This window comes from Thamnophis sirtalis, unplaced genomic scaffold, assembly GCF_051295495.1.
Source record: "Thamnophis sirtalis isolate CommonGarterSnake01/CBP01778 unplaced genomic scaffold, rThaSir2_p1.2 scaffold_4, whole genome shotgun sequence".
In the NCBI taxonomy this organism is placed as follows: domain Eukaryota; kingdom Metazoa; phylum Chordata; class Lepidosauria; order Squamata; family Natricidae; genus Thamnophis; species Thamnophis sirtalis.
In genome coordinates, this window is record NW_028261384.1 from 43818265 (window position 1) to 43837938 (window position 19674).

At 32.0% G+C, this 19674-nt stretch overlaps 1 protein-coding gene across 1 annotated transcript in view; it reads right to left on the bottom strand.

Annotated features, from left to right (window-relative positions):
• RFTN1 (raftlin, lipid raft linker 1) overlaps positions 1-19674 on the bottom strand; it is a 111369-nt gene that overhangs the window by 25144 nt on the left and 66551 nt on the right. The window contains exons 5-6 of the mRNA XM_087712824.1: positions 13970-14300; positions 6485-6682 (exon numbers count right to left, since the gene is read on the bottom strand). Of these exons, the coding sequence (XP_087568950.1) occupies positions 6485-6682; positions 13970-14300 (529 nt within the window). The remainder of the gene's footprint in view (positions 1-6484; positions 6683-13969; positions 14301-19674) is intronic.

Genomic DNA, 19674 nt, shown 5'->3' on the forward strand with positions numbered 1-19674 from the left:
TTGAACTTAAAGGTTGCCCTGAAGAAGAAAGCATGGCAGGAAGAAAGCATAGTAGAAAGGCTAATGATGAACATCAGTATTTGGTAAAAACAAGCAAAGAAAACACTATATCAGCCCACTAAACTCTTCTTTCTATCTATGCTATCTGATCTTGAATCAACTTACTAATGCTTTTATAAGGTCTTTTAATATCTTTATAAGATATAAAATCACAATCTATGGGCTACTTTTTTTTCTGATAAAAACTTGTAGAAATACATGGAGGCCATCATTCCAACTGAAATCACATTAGAGAAAAATAAATTAAAGGACCTTGTTTTTAAAATATCATATACATTTGTGCCCCTATTGAAGCAGTATTAACTACCCTCCCTCCATATACTTAGAGCTCTACAATGGCAATTCTGTTTGCCAAACAAACATTTCCACTATTTTTTAGTAGAAAATTGTACAATGTATTGGCAATGCAATTATGAAAAGTCATCAAGAATTGAATTTCTGATGTATTATTTTAAGACCATTTATTTAAACCTTCTTGTTTTCATTAACTCCCTGAGTAGTTAACTTGTTTTACTTGCCCCATTTTTATGTGATTAAACCTATATATCTCAACATATTCTATTTACTTAGTTAAGCCATAATATTAGATAGCCAAGCAATGTCTCATTTGTTCTAATCACCGTATCACATAGCCATTAAACTAAATGCTAAGTCTCTTCAGCTCAAGCTCTGCCATAATAATTATTTTTTGTTACCTTCAATCAGCTCATGTAAAAGGTTACTCCCTCCCTTTAAAAGAGAAGGTTCCATTATCACTGAATTTTTTATTAATGGGGGGATGCTCCCTCACTGAGCTCAAAAGATTATTTTCACTTGGGTATATAAATATTTGATGCTGTTCTGCTGGGCAAAATGTCAGTTTAATGTTCCTGCACATGATTTACAAGGCAGCTATGGAAAAAAAACCTCTTCTGCTATGATGACAATCATACTACTGGGGAGCAATGTGTCCTTGTGTTCTCTGTTTCCTTTGAACTATTAAATGCTTCATACAAAGCTTAACCTTTGCATTATAGTTATTACTATAAAACTCACTGGCCCATGTATAATATAGGTGGTTGTCCTGCAAATCTGCCTTTTATAGATGTACAACCACTGCTATGGCTGCTTTTTATCAGGGGAGTTTCTGATTATGATTTGTGATATCATAGCTTAGTGACTTTTCTGCCACAACCTGATAAGCAACAAGAACATAAATAGTTGTTATGCATAACAGTGTCTGTTTGTGCATTTGAGTTATATGTAGAACATTGTGTGTGTTTGTGTATGTAAGAATTTTACAATAAGTCAAATTTTCCATTTCTCAGTAAGTGTAAATATGAATTACTTGAGTTCAATAATCATACTTATTACTCCTTTCATTTGATGATGGCTTTACTTAATAGCAAACTTGCTAAATATCCTATAGAATGGAATTGGCATCTTATTATTACAATGTTATTGCTGATTTTTCAATCTGAATGCAATTCTGAAAGCAAAGAATGCTTTTATTCAATAACATGATTTTCCTTGGACTGAAAATTAAATTTAACTTTCCTCAGAAAATAATCTTAATCTCTGCAATGTTATTATCTTATCATAGTTTATAGAACTACAATTAGAAGACTTGCCTAGAAGCAGGCCGATCTGTACCAGTGAATTCCAATCCTTAGACTCATCATACAAATTTAAATTTATTTTGCTTGTGAACTGTTAAGCCAACATGCAATACTCTTTCTGAAGGAACTTAAATTTGTATTCTTTGGAAAACTCTCCAGAGTCTTGTAAATGCACTATTCTATGTGTTTAAACAATAAGATAATGCTTTTCATATGCACCATTTAAGATGTTAAGCAATAATTGATAATGATCCTGAAATCCAATTAAAAAACAACCTTATTTGGCGTACATCATTTCTAATGATTCATACTTTTGAAACTGTATTATGCATTTGTGTCTGTATGTGCAAATAAATAAATAAATAAGACCATCTGTCTCCAGACAAGTTAGTTAACAATATACATTTTGTGCGCGCACACACATACACACACACATACACACACACACACAAAAGCCCCACCCAAACTCCAAGGAAAGCATTCACTTAAGAGCCCTTAAAATTCCTTTTCTAAAGCATTTTTTTTAAAATCTCTCCCTCACTATAATTTCAACAAGGTTCACTGAACATTTTAATTGGTGATGGCATTTACGGTTATAATACAACAGGAAACATTCTAGAAACTGCTTTCATTTGATTCACAAAATAAGCTACTTTTGAAAGTGGTCCATTGACACCAGGGATACATTTATTCAATCCCCACTTAACCATGGAGCTTACTGGTATCCTTGGTCTGTTATTCTTTTTTCCATCCAAGTTGACTCAAGAAGGGTATTGCTCTGGTGATTTAAATAAGAAAAGGCTCCCATGGATGCACTCAGAGCTCCAGGAGGCAAGACAGGTTGTATACTGTAAATAATATTATATAGCTATAAGGTATTTGTACTGTGTTAACATGTTTCATTGAATTCCACCCTTGATAGTTTTTTAAAAATTGGCACATCTTAGTGGATCAGTTGGCCCTTGTTTTCATATGGGATGTAGTCAACTGAAGATATTTGAGGAAATTGATAAAAATGCTAGAAACGCTTTCTATTCCTGAAAAATTTGAATCCACAAATATATGATTCCCACAATGATAGCTCAAATTTTTATCCAGTACCGAACTATTTTCAAACTGGTACTGATTGATTTTAATGAAAAGCTCACCCCTCTATATTTTGATTTGCCTCCATTTCTGAATGTGTACTGTTTTTCTTCTGCAGGTAACACCACAACTATCATACAAATAGTGACATTTCAATAATGCTGATAATAAAAGTATACATAATTTATAGATAATGAAGAGTGTATTGAGAGCCAGCATGAAATGCTGATTTAGAATCAGTGGAATTGAGACTCATCTCAAATCCATTTTAGTTACTGCAGCTTACTGTAAAGTACTGTAGGCATTATTTCTCAGTTTAATTTACCTATCAATGTTAGGGTCAGACTTACATTCAGAAGTTTTTTTATTCTAAAACTGAACAAAAATGAACTAACGGGAATAGAAGATAACTGTTTCAGATAAATACAGATTGGCTTTTAAATGTGAAAATAAGGAATATATACACAGTAGTTACTTATACTCAAAGAATAATGCTTTATGCATAAAATACAGTGAGCACTAGATCAGAAATTCCCAAGTTATTTGAGCTAGTGAGCACATTTGGAATTTAAGGATAAATTGTAGATACTCTCACAGTTGTGCATGGGTTTGATTCTCAAAAATAATAATAATAATAAAATAACTGTCATGGGACATAAAGCACCAAAGTATCACAATATTACATGTCAACTCTTCTAACCTTATCCCTCCACATGATGCATGCTGATTATTATTATTACTATTATTAGTATTATTTCAGATAACACACAGGGTATTGTTATTTTCTAAGAAAGCTAATAAAACTTTGCAGCTAGCCTTATTTCCAATGTTTTTAGGGATATTTTTTTTTCAAGTTAGAAGTCAGGGTAAGAACCACCAAGGAATTCCAGCCTATTTTAGTGCCATGCTACATACTGTGCTAGATCCTGAAATTAGATGCTAAAATATATCTATTTTGAGATAACAAAAAGTAATTTTCTTTCTGTTGTTTTCTGTGGTAGCATCTCCCTTACAATTAGGATGGCAATCCTGGTCTCATCTTCATTAACAGTAGCACTAGGCAAAATAACTAAATAATAATAATTTATAAAAACCAGAGGCCTGCTAAAACTAAATGCATCTGCATTTAATCACTAATTCAAAAGGAATCTGCCTAAAATCTTTAGGTATGCTGCCTTGAACTCTTTAAGGGAAGTACAGGAAGATAATTCTTAAATAAACAATTTTATTTTTAAGAGCAGAATAGCAATAATATTAAGTATCTTTAGATCTCCAGCCAAATTTCAAACAAACTGTTCATTTCTCCTAATAGCATCAACAAGCTCTATGATATAGCAAGAATAAAAGGGTTATTATCTTGTAGTTTCTCAATCAGCCTGAATTGCCTTAATTCCTCACCAATACTGGGTGAAGATCTAAAACGAAGTAACTTTTTATGAATGGACTGCTGACATCTCACCAAGGACTTCTTCCCTCCCATCCATCCCATTTTATATCTAAAACAGTCCCTTGAAAAAACTTTGGGCAATTTTACAGCTGTACCCCAAAATTGCTTGCATAATTATTTATGAATGATTAAAAAAAATAATATGAATGCTTGAGATAACAAGAGCAGACAAAATTAATTTGTAGGGAGAAGTAACTATGAAGCTAATTAAATGCAATCTTCAATATTATATAAACCAAGATTTGTACACTCAGAATGAAAAAAGGACAAAAACAGTGTTATCCTTTACCAGAGTACATAATAATAGTGAGGCGAATGAGCAATTGTAGAATTAAAACTTTGTGGTTTGTAGTCCTCACATGGGCTCAAAAACAGCTGTTATGAAGGAAGAAGCTTTTTTCTTTAGAAAAGAATTTATCACATATTCTGAAAAAAGTCTCTTGCTATACCAAAGGGGCATTTTATTCTAAACTATGCTCCTAAAAATACACTTTTATTTACATATGATATATTTGTACCTTTAAAAAAATAGATTTTCAGAAAATTGTTCGCTCAAAGCTAATGGGAAATTAAATCCCAAAGTTACTTTTAAATTGATTATGTATCAGCTTTTTGGTAGTAAGAGTTGGTTTAATAATATTCATCAAGAGTTGTCATGCAACAAGTTGCAAAATATGTGGATATTCTGAGTTACTAATAATTTTGGATATTTATATCGCATGGCATGGCACAACATCATATCCATAAAGAGCCAGTCAGTGTAGTGCTGAAAATGCTGGCTTAGAAACCAGGAGACTGTAAATTCTAGACCAGTATTAAGGAGGAGAAATATGCCTGTTGTTTTCCCTCAGTCCAATCCCCACCTCACAGATTTTGTGGAGGAACTGGAAAGCTGGGACCAGCAAAGTCAATGGGGAAGCCATATTTATTTAACAATTAACTTAACAACTGCAATGATTCACTTAACAACTATGGCAAGAAAAGTCATAAAAGGAGCCAAAATTAACCTAACAACTGTTTTGCTTAGCAACAGAAATTTTGGTCTCAGTTGTGATCGAAAATCGAAGACTACCAGAATGAGTTTTTAAAAAGTGGAATATGTATGTATTGTATTATATTGTATTGTATGCGCGCGCGCGCACACACACACACACACACACACACACCCTAGTTTCTTGGGCATAAAGAAGGTTGTGTGGCCTAGGGCCAATTACTTTCTCTTAATTCTAGGAAAGAGGCAATGACAAACTACTTCTGAAAAAGTGAAAACTGAACACTGCATGAAAACTGCAGGTACTGCCCATGCAGTCTCCAAGAATTATAATGACTGAATGGAAGAAAAAGTTTCAATAATTGTTTGTTTATTATTTAGTCAGTCAGTCAGTCACCTGAAGGGCCTGAATGGTACAACACCACCCTTAGCTCATCCTAATTCAGCCCAGAAGCAGCGGGTAAGCATGTTTTTCTGCAATACTTCCAAAATGATGTTTTTTTTATTTGCACCAGTGGTTTTTCTGTTGTTCTTTAATCTGAAGTAAATGTGTACATTCCCATTGGTTACTGGATGAAATTGCCCTCCATTCAATTTGTGGCCATCTCTCCTTTGGAAAATAAATAGGTTTACTGATTAACATTTCTGTTTTCTTTTAACTACACTCACTGATGGATAGGAATGAAAATCACTCCTCTGAATATGGTCAGCACAAGAGAAAGATAAATTTGAACTATGAATGATCTGTACATATTTATTCAAATTGACTGTATTTGTACATGTAATGGCTATAGTTATCTTCCTACCCTGCATAGTAATTTATCATTAATACATAGGAATGCCCAGTTCTTCATATGTATAACCTATTAGACTTTGACTGCCCCACTAAAGTGAATTTAGATGCCTTCTTGATTTTAAATCTGACCATTTTCTCTCAGACACACCTCACAGGCTCTAAATTGAAACTTTTACATGGCTTGCTTTTTATTAAATTTTAAATAGATCCATTCCCATCTGAGCATTGTTCCACAAACTAGCACGTTTTACAGAAATTTAAATGAGCACTTTATAAAGGTGCTGCTGCTGCTGCTTCAAAGATTCTTCTTGCTTGCCTGCAATTCACACTCAGAATAGCATGTAATTTCAAAGGGCAATAAGCACATTTAAAATAAAAGTTAATAATTTCAGTCTATTAAAAAGACTGAAATTGAAACTGAAGCTAGAAAGCAAGGTACAGTTAAGAGTCAGGAACTGAAACTCAATTAAGGAAATTAAGGTAAGTAACATAGAAGAATTTCTTACCATTTATCATTCCATGATTGAAGATACCATGTACCAATGTACTCCCTTTCCGGAAATGATCTGTCATGTACTCAAGCCAATTGGCTTGAAAAATGCTTTTTCCATCATTGATGGTTCTTACTGGTATAGTTACAGTGTAGTATTGGCTGGATGTCGACAAGGTTGCTGGCTGGTTGAAGAGTGCCAAAATCTCAGTTTCTATACAAAAATATAAGAGTTGAAATAGCAACTATAGAACCGGAAAATATGATGCATTATCTTTTCCCGCATGTGCTAAGATCTAAAGTCCTGGGGCATGATTTCTATACAACTGGAGAGCATCAAGTCAGAAAACTGTATTATATTATATGAAATATAAGTTTAACAAGCACAACTTGAATTTTCTCATGTAAGATTGAAAGTTTTAGGTAATTAGTACAAACAGAATGATTTAATAATTAATATACATAATGATCTACATAATGATCTGCATAATGTAGTTAATATAAATATATTTAGCATGATTTTTATATAGTTAAGACAGATTAAATAATCTAAGTATATGATGATCAAATCTTGCCATTTATAGTTGCATAAGTAAAATAAAGTAGGAGACTATAGTATATGCCATAAGCAGTAAAATCAATAGATAAATTAGATTTATCAGATTCCCAAACTGGTGCACTCTGCCTTTGACATCTCAAAAATATTTTCACAGTATCCCTAACTGTACCTGTGAACTAATTTGAGCAGTATCTGACAGAGATCGAGTCTGGCTATATTTCCCTTGAAAATTTAAAATACCTTGCAACACTGGGGGAGCGAGCAATATATACATTCTGGTAATCATAGAATTTGGGAAACCATATTGTAAAAACCATGGTTGTATATTACACAAAAATATGAATAAATAATAAACATTTGCTATAAAGATAAATCGTATTATATAAAACTTTGAATATGAAACACTACCTGCCACAAATAGTCCTGTTTTAGAGTAACAAATGGTGCCATTGGGCACATTTCTCTACATTCAAAGATCTTTGCAATAAAGATTATTGCAGAGCAGATCTTTTCTGCTATGATAGTAGTTCTTGTTGTTTTATTTTGATTCCATAACTTCCTAGTACTATACAGAATTATTATCCAGAAAAAGCAAGCAGTTACTTCCTTTAATTCCAGAAATGTCCATCTTGGCAAGATCTTAACTTCTCTTTCATTTTCATAATGCATGAAAAGTCTGGTAGTTTTTATTACGTGTACAGAAAAATCACAAACTATGAACCAGTTGTTTTTATCTAAGTAATTTAGCTGCAATATTATATTATCTATAACTTTTTTTTTCAATGAAACAATTCGCAGCATATTGTTTATACTAAAGTGGTACTTTATATATTGCCTGAACAGTATATTTAAACTGGCAGATACATCACAAACAATGTTTTTTGTTTTTAATAATTAAAAAAATAAGACATTTTGGGGCTGTTTGAAAAGTGTTCATTCTCTGCCTCTGGAAAAGTCCTGCACATTTTCTCTCTTGTCATTAGTGATATGACAATGGTCACTACAAAGTTAAATCATACTTGTTTTTTTTTTTCATCTGCCCCAATTTTAGCACTCTGGTTATTCTTTCCAATTGCAGAATATAGACAATGCTTGAGACCCACTTTAAGGATCCCCAAAAATGTCTTACCAGATGTAATTTTTAATGGGAATATTGTACAGGGGAAGAGGACATGTTCATAAACTATGGTAGCTTTTTTCCAATTAGACTTTACTACTATAGGAAGTTAGCAGAATATTATATTTCCCTGGATGAGAAATGGAAAAACATGTTTTTTTAGGCAGGAAGCAAATTCACTCTTAATAGCCCCCACCCTTCTCAATAGCCCACAGCAGATGTCAGCAGTTAAGTGATAAAGAGTATAGCTAGGTCTACTCATAAGCAAATGCCCTCACCCAAGATCCAACAAAGGTAGGATTATTGGCAAAACCCTCTTCATTACATCATCACCTAACAAGATTCAACCAGGCCTGGAACTTAAAAGACAACCTACAAAATTTCCCCTGCTGTGGTCCTGTCCATCATTAAACCATCTTTCCAAGCAGTCTCCATGTTTCCAGTGTCTTTCTTCCCACTGGGAACTGAACCCAGATGGATGTTTCTTCCAACACTACATAGAACATCTAGCTATGGTGGAAGACATCTCACTAAGAAAGGCTGTTCTGTCAGCTTCTTCGTTATCCTAATGCTTGGGAAAATTTCTAAAAGATACTTGTTGTGCAATATTGTTTTTAATCATAAAGGGACCTTGCTTACTTAGAACAGATCCCCCCCCCTTCTAACCTTTTCCTCAACACTTTGATAAGCTAGGCAGGAATAATTGCACTCTGTTTCTCTATACAGAATTACACCTATTTTTATGTCAATAGCACATTTAAAGTGGGCTGCTCTCTGCCTAGTTTGCATCTTCATGTTTCGGTTGCATAACCACACTTTTTTCTGGTATGCTTCTTTTTAATACAGCTAACTTAACAGTACTGAAGAATTTGACATCATTTATTCTACTTACAATTGGTTATTTTATTGAGTTGCCCTTTCCTTTAAACAAAAATAGGCAACTATTCTGAGCAGATGGGCACTTTGGAATTTTGACAGGATATTTTGAATCATCTCACATTTACTATGAGAAGGAGGTGCTTGTTGTTCATAAAATGACTACCATTTTGGGCAAAATGCCAATGTATCAGAAGAAATTAGGGAAGTTGTTTTTGTTAGTACCAGAAGGCACTTAAACTACTACAGGTTGCCTTTGTTCCATTTGTTTCAAATGAAGTACTGAAGATGGTGTATAATCAGTATAATTATCAGTATGATAAACCATCAATAGGTTTATTAAATGTTTGTGAACACAAAACAAATATGCAGAGGGTTTATTTATTTATTTATTTTTAAAAGGAGAAGGGTAAAGAGGAAGGAAGGATTAAATTAAATTAAATCTTGAATTGCCCCACCCACTTTTTGAAATATTACTTTTGGCATGATAAACAAAGGCAAAGATTTGATTCAGCATTTTTCGTTTAAGTGTAATCTCAAAATTTTCAAATGTAATCCCAGATGCCACTTGGCAAGCTTTTTTATAAAAATAGCACAATAAATCAAGGATTGAAAAACAAAAATATGCCCCAGCAAAGTTAATACAGTAGTATTTATTTATAGTCAAAACAATTTCAGTATGTGATCTTCCTACCCTTTTTCAAACATTATTTTGTGGAATTTTTTTCCACAAAAATCATTTTATGCTCCTTATTTAAATAATTTATTCTTACTGGCAAAATAGTTGAGGACAATTGAGGGATTTATTTTTAGGATGACCAAACAATGGGATGATGGATTACATAATATTCAAAAAACATTATTTTCTTATAAATCAAACACAAAACACATTTTGCCAGATAAGATGTTCTCTTATGGAATTTGAATAATTTCAAGTAGTCTGTATGAAGAACCTATCTAGAACATCCAAGAATGAAATTATACTATATAGATAATTTATATAAGCCTGAATTGTAACATGAATGTTTTACACACAAGATACTTGAAACATGAATAACTTGTTGGATTGATAAATCCCACCACATATTAAATTTAGGTTTTATAGAGAATTATAATAAAAATTCCCCCTCCCAGGAACCTTATTCAACATAGCATATGAAAAAGAAGTCAAAATTATTCCCCCATCTGTAATTATATTGCACATATCCTACTGTATATGGATATATATGTAGAGGCAATAATGTATGTATATAAGCAAAGCTCACTCAAAGAAGATGAGCAAGATCAAACACATCTCATGAAAGAAAATCAGAACTCTGAAACATGCTGCATCAACCAAATGCAATGCATTCTAATTCAACCCAAAATGATCTTTTAAAAAAAGATGCTGCCTTTTCAAAACATAGTCTTTTAAAAATAAGGCAATAATATGATAGTCATAATCTGTATTTTATATGGTAACACAGATAGATCATAGCCAAAACAGGATGAGCATTTCCATTTTAGTTAAAAAAAAAAAAGAACTGCTGAATACAATTAGGAAAAGATAATAAATAAACTAGTCACACCCTGAGAAAATATGTGAAACAGCTTCATTCTCAGTTGTTGCATGTATGAATCACAAAACAAATCATCTGTGTATATATTTTTGAAAATATTCTTAAAAGGAAAAAGGAAATGGTGCCTAAAATAAACTAATATACCATATGTATGATTTCTTTCAAGTACTAATTCAATAACTTACTTTGTGTTAATGCACAATAATTAGTCTAAAATGTAACTTCATCCAATATTGTATGAATTTTAACTATGATAGTGTATGGAATTGAAATATAAATTTACTGAATTCCAATTTAGACACTGAAATAAAGTCAAAATCAAGAACATAAAACAAAACAAAAGTTACACAGACTTTTTTTTTACTTGAGAAGTTTACAGTAATGGAGATAAGCAATGCTCTTTTGAAAAATAAACCCAACCTAAAATAAGACCATAAAAGTGGCTAACCAGAACTGAAATTTGCATGTTAAAATATGTAAGCTGAGTATTATTTAGCTAATTTATCTTATGAATCTTCAGGCAATTTTTCCTAAGATTTTGATTCCAGGCTTCAACTACTTCTATGATTCTTATTTTTAATTCACAGAATGCTTAGTATTCATACAAGGAACAAAAGCTGTGTAAACAATGCATAATAAAAAACAAAAGCATGGTCCTTCCTAAATGAAAATGTTCTTAACCCTAAGCATTTTATTTCTAATTTGTTCTGAAAAGTAATAAATTCTATGAAGATAATTTCTTCTGTTGGAACATCCGACTCAAGAGTAATTGCTATGTATGCTATATACATGGCAAAAGAGATAAATGTTTTCAAAATGTTAATCTTGTAATGCACAGTAATACATATTAACTTCTTAGAAGGAATCAATTCAACTTGTGTAGCTAGTGTTCTGGCAATAATGCAAGATTAGTAAAAGATATTGTATGACAATACTTTGAGCCCAATTCAAGATTTAAACAGCAGCTCTAAACACAGTAAGTAACTTAGAAGTGTGGCCAGATACTGGCAATTTTCAACAACAACAACAACAACAACAACAACAACAAAGCAACCCAAAAGTTCCAAGAGGGGAAAGATGACACTCACTTGATAATTTAAGGAGATTGTAAGATGAATGTCGAATCCTCAAAAGGGATTGTAGAATGCATGCTTTCTAGAGCAGTAGATTTATGCTATGTATAGTTGTTTCTGTTTTTATGCAATACTATGTACAATATTAATTATAATGTTGCATGACATAAGGTAGAAATAACATTCAAAGCCATATAGATTATTGTGGATCTGGGGTGTTTGTTTTGTATGTATATGCATATATGAATAAAAATTGTGTGTGTGTGTGTGTGCATGTGTGTGTAATTTATAAGAGCTTTGAATGGAAAAGCTCTGAGAAGGATAAAAATAAACATTACAATTACAGGGAATCCTTTTTAAATTTTTCACACAAGAATATTACTAATTTTGTTCTTTCTTTGAAGTGATTATGCTATCAGGCAAAATAAGGCTAAATAAAAGGGGAGTCTTAATATTTACTTTATGATGAAAAGTAAATCTTTATTAATCTACATAATTGCAAATATTATTATCTACAAATTAACAGTGTTCAACACTGAAGCTAATCATTGTGATTCCATATATATAGATTGTAATTTATACAATCCAAAACTTTTAAAAATGTGTTTCCTTTATCTAGGAGATATAGACATCCCTGAGATGTGCACCATCTTCAGTCAAGAAGAAGTAAATAGGAATAAATTTGAATCTGGCAGAAATTGGCAAGGGGAAAGTTGAAGTAACACACAAACAAAAATCAATGGTAGCAAAGTTAACATCTTTTGTCTTTCCTCTTATGTAGGGTAATTGTTTCCATCCGGTTACATGTCAGACTGTACCCAATCTTAACCAATTCCTCTCTACCAAGTGCATTAGCTTTCTCCAAATGAACCTCAGTGCTTCTTCTTCTCTTTTCTCGTGTTATAAAGTAATATCCTAATACTTGATTTTTTACTCCAGTCAATTTTAGCTTGTTTCAGAATGTTCCTTCCAAAAGATCATTGAGCATTTTCTATCACTAGGTGGAGTAATGGCAGTGAATTTCACTGACATTTACACCCTCTATTGATGAAAAATAAAGCTGCAATTTTAAAAAAGTTGCATTATTATGAAAGCACCAAGTAGTAATAAAATTGAAAAATAAAAGTGGATTCACTCCACTTTCTTTTGGAGTGAGACCTTAACACTGATTAAGACAAAATGGGGCCTTTAAGTCCTGATATATGGAGAATTATTTGTTCTGCAGAGTAACATTTTAAGTTTGTTGTTATTATTTTAGCCAACTGTGTTTGTAGGAAGGTTATTGGATATAAATCCTTTGACTGCAGAATCTGTGTTTTTACAAAGTGGTTATGTATAGAATAGAATAGAACAGTTTATTGGCCAAGTGTGATTGGACAAACAAGGACTCTGTGATGCATAATTCTATTCTACTTTATTGTTGTAACGTGTAATAGCAGAATACTAAAAATCTATCAGTTTCTTTCTAACTCTTCTTACACCCCAAAATAAAATTCAAAACAGGATTATTTTGAATTGTTTTCTCGTATCTTCCATCTTCGTTTTTAATTATTACTCCTCTGTCCTTCTCCAACATCTCTGTGTTACTTTAAGTAAAGAAAATGATATTGCTAGAAAGATAAGGAAGGTGGAAGATACACCAAAAGCAAAGAACATTTTATCTAAGAGCTGCTTCCTTTTATAGCTATCTCTCTCCCCCGCCCCTGGAATTAATAAAAATCTTGGGTAGGGCACAGAAACAAGTCAAAATTCCAAACTAAACAGCAGTTATAGAAAAAGCAAGTATTTGTAAACAATTTCCAAGCTGTGGTTAAGTTTGATTTTTCTGCTATTTTAGTAAGTAAGGATTTGGAGATCATATTTGAGCAGAGTTTAATTGGTGACTTTGGCCCAGTCAGTCTTTCTCCATTCAACTCTCTTCAGAAAGTTAGTGTGGGAACAAAATTAGTGGGAAATTTCATATATACTACACTGTCTTAGGCTTCAAAGAAAAAGACAGAAATAACTGCAAAAATATTGCAATATATATCACTAAAATATCTCCTAGTAAGGGAGTCTAATACATTAATTTAAATGTAAAAAAATAACTATTTTAACAAATATTAGCTTATGTATGTGCAAAACAGACCAGTAATTCAATATTTCTTATTTCCTATATATTTTTATCACCTATTATATAGAAAATGTCATCATTACTAAAAAAAAGAATGGCAAATTTATTTTTCATTCCTTAAAATATTACATTTATGAAACAGTAAGTGAAGACCATAGCCCAAACCTGCTTTCAATAGTCTTAAGGAAGAATCTGAATACTCGCCTTGAAGCTGCCTTGCAAGTTCTCCAGAAGAGATCAAGTTAATATGCTCAGTGCCCGCCTGTTCACCTCCTAGATCTTCACTAAGGTTCATCTGCTGGTCACTACATTCTTCTTCTTCTGCTGGAACTTTGCATATATCACCGCAATTACTCTTTTCAAGATTTAATGAACCACAATCTTCAGGAATATCTAATGGAGTCTTGTCATCTTTTAATTCTAGGGAGCTGGGGCTGATAGATATTACAGCACTAGTACTCTTGGAGCTCATTCGGAAAACATGCTGAGGCACTATCCCAACAAATTTCAGGCCCCGACTTGCAGCATCTTGAATCTATAAAATCAGGAGAGATAATATTTTCATTTACCAAATATCTTGAGGAATATGGTTCAAAGAAGTGCAGAAATTAGAAATTAGCTATTTTCTCTAGTGCATAAAATGTCCCATTAGACTGGTATGCTACCATCTAGGACTATTGGCATTTTTTTCTTTATAAATTAGAAGACTATAGTATAGGAACATTGGCTTAGATTTTTAGTATCATTAGGCATTGAATTCACAACATATGTTATATTAGGTGAGTAGTATCCAATATAAGAAAATGTGTATGGTTCTACTTATACTATAGTGAACTTTTTTCTTAAAACTTCAAGACTGCATTTCTTCAATTTTGTACTGGTTTATAAATTATTTATGTATTTATTTTTAATAGAAAATCAGAAAACATAGAGAGAAAATATTAACACCACTGAAAAGTATTATAGCAGCACTGAAAGCGGAACTGCTATTCAGAAAATAACTGTAAAGAACTCAGAACACAGATGTGATTGTGTGGCATTATTTAAGTAGCATAGAGTGAAGTTATGTACAGGATGTGGGACAGCAACGTGAAAAGATGAATCGAGTGAGTACAAACAAAGATAAAGCAGCATTCCTTCAGCAACAATACCTATTTTATAAAATATCATTTTTAAAAAAAATCACACTTCGTAATATTCATTTAGTGAAAATTTACTAGCTCAGAAATTCATACATATGCTACCATTCTTTTTTTAAATTTCTCCTCTAGTACATCATTCGTTCTTCTGAATGATTACACATTTAACCTCAAAATTCCTGAGTTTGGATTTCGTTTGCCCCGTGTAATATTGGTTGCAATTTGGGCAGCTGACTTGACATATGAGGCAAGATTTTCCCCCCCCCATTAAATAAATAAATTAATTAGCAACTAAAATTATGTGATGATCAAACAACTTGAATTTGATAAAAATGATTTTTCAAGAGCCCAGGATTTTGTTTTGCATTACTAATCTCAATATAAAGTATTCAATAATAAAATAAATAAATAATAAAGAATTAATTATATTTTACCAAATAAGCAAAATGATCACTAAACATTGCCAGCAAAAGACAAAAACAATCCTGCTGCCATAAATCTTCTGAAATTATTTACATTTCTTTCAACTAAAATTGCTGAGTAGAAGCATGTTTTCTAAATTATCAATGTATTTTACAGGAACAGCATCATAGTGGCTTTCTCTTTGCATTTTTGAATCGATGCAGAAATTCAGAGAAAACATCATAGCCATAGGTAGGAAAATGAAAAGCTTGGAAAAGAAAACTCCAAACTAGAAAATGGCCATTAAAATAGCAAATGCAGTTCAATTCTGGGTAGCAGAATAAAAATGTTGACTCAGTGTGTAGCATAGCTGAAAAATGATGAGAAATTTCATCTGGAAATCATTATGTAAGGTACTGAAATACATTTATAAAATCTGTGGGTTTGGCTACAATTGGATAATTATAAGAGAGAGGTCTGATTATCACAATAACTTGTAAAGGTAGAAAAAAAAGCAATAAATGCATTTAAATTATTTCCCTTCCTTTTAATGGGCAAAAATAGGATACCCTACACATTCACTGCCACCTATTTCAATGCTATTACATCAGACAGAGAACAAACTTGGTATAGTGGTTCAGGAGCAAGGTTACAACCAGGAGACAGTGAGTTCTAGTCCTACATTAGGCCGAAAGTCATGCAAGTTATCTTGGCCCAATCATTCTTTCTCAGCCCTAGGAAGTAGGCAAATCATTTTCAAAATCTGGCCAAAAAAACTGCAGAAGACTAGTCCAAGCAATCATCAGGAGTTAATACTGACTCCAGATCACACACACACATCTCAGAGAATCTATATCTTCACAAAGGAAAGATACATCCAAAAGCTCACTAAGTCCAAAGATCTCTCTATTCCCTCCCTTTCCGAGAGAGAAAATATTTTTGTAACTTCAAAATACAAACAGAAGTTACTGGGATGCAGAACTGTAAAATCTTTCCACAACCTGTATTGTTTTAATTCAAATTGTTTACTTTGTTTTTGTATTGTTAATTATAAGCTACCCAATATCAGCATTCAGTTTTTGTGGCCATATTGATTAATAAATGTGGAATTTCCAAGAATGATGCTATATTTAACAAATTAGCATAGAGGCAAAATTTGTTCCAAGACTAGGCTATTCTCTACAGGAACAAGAAAAGGCTAGCTAAGAATTGTCCGAAGTTTAATTTCTTTTTCTCTGTGTATTTCAATTTAATTTATGTCTTTGGGGTTTTTACTTTTATTCAAGCTCAGCCATTTGCTTTTTTTAGAGCAGGAAACCTGCATCATTTCTTTGTCAGAGTCTTATTTTTCTATAGGTTGTTCTAAGGGAGATCCTTTTAGGTTGCTTTCTGTGATTTTTATTACTTTATATTTTATCTTGTTTGCTATTCAATGTGGTACTGTTTATAAAGCCAAAGGCTATATTACATACTCTTTTGATCCTCCTCCTCCTCCATCATCATCATCAATCCACCTTTCACTTTGGTGAGAAGTTGAACTAAAGAAGAAGGCATTCACTTTTGGCATATTTTCCAGGCTGGAAAAAATGCTAAACTATGTGGTTTTATGTGTCAGTTAGCATGTCAGATATGGCAGTAAATATTCCCACATTCTTTTGCAATTCTAAGGGATAAATATAATGGCATGAGAAAGAAATCTAAACCACTAACAAAAGCAATGTAAATATGTTTTCTTTTTGTAACATGGAATTAATATAGAAAAGATGTATTATCTTCTCCCAAATACCTTGATTCTTGTGCCTCTAATGTAAATAAATTCTGAATGTTACACATACTTATAATGTGCACGTTTTGATTCAAATGTTTTCAGTGAGTACAAAAAGCAACTTGATAAAGGAATGCTATAAATGAAGAAATATTTCCCAATGCTACATAAAATGCATACATTCCGGCTCCTGGTAATTTACAGAAATTTTTGGGAAAGCTTACAATTTTCCTTCCTTTTCAGTTTTACTGAAGTTGAACTATTTTGTTTTCTTACTTATGGTTAACCAGAGACTTGATTGCATCTTTGAACAAAAACAAACTAAGTTGTAGCATATTTTGGTCAACCACAGCTCTTCCCAACAGTAAGAAATTATTGAGCAACAGACATAAGTATTAGTGTGTTTTCCAAAAATACTATTTTAAAAAATATTGCCAAACACTTAGCCTGGTACAGAAGAGAGATAGGCAAAATCACTGTACTTTGATCTAACATAACTCAAACTGCCAGCTCAGCAAAATGCCAGTATTACATTTTTCAACCTTAATTCCTTATTTGTACAATAAGAATTAAAGCACTGACTCACATCATTACCTTCTTATGAAAAAACAATCAGGTTTATAAAAACCCATCTGTAAAAAAGAATATCTACCTGTTTACAGTAAAAATGTAAGGCAACAATATTTCTATTATGGATATGCTTGATTTTTGTTCTTTTTATAAAAAAAGCAAGTAATTATTAGTCAGGCTGCCTTAAAACAATGTTTAAATGGTAATGGGGTAATCCTATTACTCCAGATTTAAGAATAAAACTATCTAAAGTAGAAATAACTTTATAATTGAATGCCGTATCTAATTTAATAAAACAGAAATTAGAAGGAATTTTATAAAAAGACTGGTCTCATTCTTTCTTGTGACTAGGGGAAAGGTTTTAGAAAAAGTTGAAAGAACGCAGATAGATATCTAAATCTTCATAACTTGCTGCCCCGTGAAATCTGATGGATGTTTAGCCTAATAAAATATAGAGATAATAATTAACGGTCTTAACACTCTCTCACAAATAATAAAATAATGTTCAGTCTATCATTCCAAGATATAAGTAATAAATAAATTAATGCATTGTGTAAGCAACTTTATGTTTTGGATAGATACAGCTAATTTATGACCTAATTGATTGCACATATTTGCCAAATATGGTTTACTTACTTTCTTACTTACTTATTTATAAATTTATTTGCCATCTATCTCACCTTGGGGCTACTTTAGGCGATTTTCAATAATAAAAAGAAATATGAAAGGAGTGTAAACAGAAGTAAAATAACAGAATAATAAAATAACCAATGATAAAGGTACACAACAAGAATAATACATCAATATGATAACCAAAAAGATGGACTGGTAAAGAGCAGAGGGGTTGGGGGAAGCGTCTGCCATCCATTTAAATTTCACCTCCAATATTTGGTGTATTCAATAAACCAAAATTAAACAATGAACTATTCATGCCAATTATATAAAGCAGGATAATCTACTAATTTTTGAGATCTCTGAATATATCAGTTATTGTTAAATGTTCAGAGAAACACTAATATCACTTTATTATTATTTGGTCTTTAAAATCATTATCATCATGCAAAATTTATACATGGGACAAGAAGCAACAGTCCAGATGAAATATGCTGAATGGACCAGTTTTAGGTCACTTATTTACATCATAGATAATAAAAGGAATGAAACAAGGCTGTATAATCTGCCCTTATTTATAAGCTGAATTTTTATTGAGGAATGTTGAATTGAAGAAGATAATACTACTCTGTAAAAGAATGAATAGTCAAGAAATACAGACTAGCACTTGTAGAATAGCAAAGTAAACCTTAGGAAAAAATACTCAAATACCATTTGTCTATATTATAAAATCAGATATGTACATTAATAGTTTTCCCTGTGACACTCTAACACAAAAGAGAGAAACAGAGAAACATTTTTATGTTTTTGAACTTTGATGTTGGAGAAAAACAATGGGTAGGCAAGAAAATATACAAATAGATCAATGATCAAATTAATCCAATGTTCACACTCACATAAATAATCAGATGCAAATTATCAGCTCATTGTGCACTTTAGATAAGTCCATAATGCTGGAAAAGGAGGAAAGAAACAAAAGAAGTGGCTGACAGCAAGAGTAGATTCAATTACCGAATAATTGAAAGATTTAAAAGGCCAGTGGTAACAGATCATCCTGGAAAAAAATCTATTTCAAAAGTTAGCAAGGTAGCATATAATCAATTGATCTTTTCCCACAAATATGAGAAAGAAAAAAGAATAAAGCAATGTCTTTATAGAGAGAATATTACTTTGGCCCTTCTCTTAATTATCAGATGTCTGGTTCACCAGTTTAACAGAATATAATTTAAACCTTAATTTAGTAGCTACCCAAATTGTTAGCAGTTATATATGCTGAAATAAAATTGCATTACACACAAAAAAATAACTTAATAGTTTTCTTAACTGTCCAGAATAAAAGTTCTTAAACTTTGAATCATAGCATTTGTTCATTGATATTTTAATCAAGGCTTCCAGTAGTATAGTCAAAGCTGTCAAAATTG